Source organism: Helobdella robusta (genome assembly GCF_000326865.2).
Source record: "Helobdella robusta unplaced genomic scaffold HELROscaffold_320, whole genome shotgun sequence".
Classification (NCBI taxonomy): domain Eukaryota; kingdom Metazoa; phylum Annelida; class Clitellata; order Rhynchobdellida; family Glossiphoniidae; genus Helobdella; species Helobdella robusta.
Genome location: NW_008704590.1, coordinates 1 through 1,656, shown reverse-complemented (window position 1 = coordinate 1,656; position 1,656 = coordinate 1). Strand labels below are relative to the sequence as shown.

Genomic DNA, 1,656 nt, shown 5'->3' with positions numbered 1-1,656 from the left:
CTTGGATGTTGCTAAAGATAGGGGTAATGTTCTTGGCTTTTTAAGGTCCCTAACAGACGAGTCTCTGAAAGATGAGGACATATTGAAAATATTCAGACAAGGTAAAAAGCCAAGCGTATCGTCTCCTCCGCGTCTAGTGATTGTTATGTTTATCAACCTTTCTGCAAAAGTCCTGGTTATGAGAAGATTGTTCAGATTAGCGCTGCTGGATGAAAAAATGAGGGAAGTGAGGATTAGTGATGACCTTACAACGGACGGACCAGCTTAAAAAATTGGTTCTTGAGGCAAAAACGCGGGAATCTAAAGATGGTCATTTTTTATATCGGGTCAGAGGTGTGGTCGGGCAATGGAGAATAGTGAGATATCCAAGGCCTGCTACCAAACCGGATTAAATTTGGGATTGCTTAATATTAGATCCATTCGGTCAAAATATGATATAATTCATGATTTGTTATCAAATGATTTAGATATATGTGTACTGACCGAAACTTGGCATGGATCATCTGATGATATTTTTGTGAAATTGGCTATGCCTTATGGCTTCTCATTTATGGATTATTTGCGCCCACACGACCCTAATCAAGGAGGAATAATTGTATATTTTAAGAATGTTTTCAAGGTTAAAAAATTAGAATTACCAGTAGTAAATTTCTTTGAATCACTTGCTATTAAATTTCGGTGCGGTAAAAAAACGATTCTGTTTTTGGCAGTTTATCGACCGGGTTCTGTACCAATTACTCCTGCATTTTTTGATGAGCTTACATCACTCTTGGAGCAGATTTCGTTATTGGCGGACTATGTCATTCTTACGGGGGATTTGAATGTTCATTTGGAAAAGGTTGGAGATCCTCATTCAATCCGGTTGGTAGATGTTTTTCATGCATTTAACCTTGAAAATAGAGTTAAGGAAACTACCCATGTACGTGGTGGTATCTTGGATCTAGTGGTATCCTCAATGGAATTGCCTGTGTCCTCATGTACCGTAGGTTCATATGGTATTTATTCCAATCATGGTCTGGTCCAAGTATGTTTTTCGATTCCGCTAAATTATTTTGTTAGAAAAAAAAGACTGGTTCGTTCATGGAATCGTGTGGATTTTGATAAATTTGCCGCGTTAATAATAAACTCACCTATTAATGGACCTTTTAAATCAGATGATCCTGAATACTTATTTGATCTTTACAAAAAAGAAGTTAAAAATATTATAGATATTGTTGCACCGAAACACTATGTGATGACTAGAAATAATGCTGCTTCGCCTTGGTTCGATGAAGAGTGTAGGCAGACTAAGCTACGCTGCAGAAGACTTGAAAGAGCTTATCGACTTAATCCTGGGGATGTTAGCAAGAAAAGGTTCGTTGATGCTATGTTGAAGAAACAGTCATTGCTCTCAGAAAAAAGGAAAGCCTACTGGTGAAATATGATTGAATAAATGTTCCAATCCAAAGAAACTCTAGATGACAATTAACAGGGTTTTATGCAAGATGAATTCTGTTGATTCGCTTAATATGTCAGATGAGTTAAATTTTGATGATTTTGCTCAATTTTTTAAAGATAAGGTTGACAACATACTAGAGACGATGCCTTGTATCAAAGAGCCTATTGTTTCAAACAATCGGATGAGTGAATGTGCTGAACTTTCATTATTTCAGTGCT

General features: G+C 36.8%; 1 protein-coding gene across 1 annotated transcript in view; it reads left to right on the top strand.

The window, feature by feature from the left end:
• HELRODRAFT_184333 (hypothetical protein) overlaps window positions 1-1,046 on the top strand; it is a gene marked incomplete at both ends in the record, with an annotated part of 2,017 nt that extends 971 nt beyond the window's left edge. The window contains 3 exons of the mRNA XM_009022659.1: window positions 46-226; window positions 332-838; window positions 987-1,046. Of these exons, the coding sequence (XP_009020907.1) occupies window positions 46-226; window positions 332-838; window positions 987-1,046 (748 nt within the window). The remainder of the gene's footprint in view (window positions 1-45; window positions 227-331; window positions 839-986) is intronic.
• Between the last annotated feature and the right edge of the window lie 610 nt (window positions 1,047-1,656).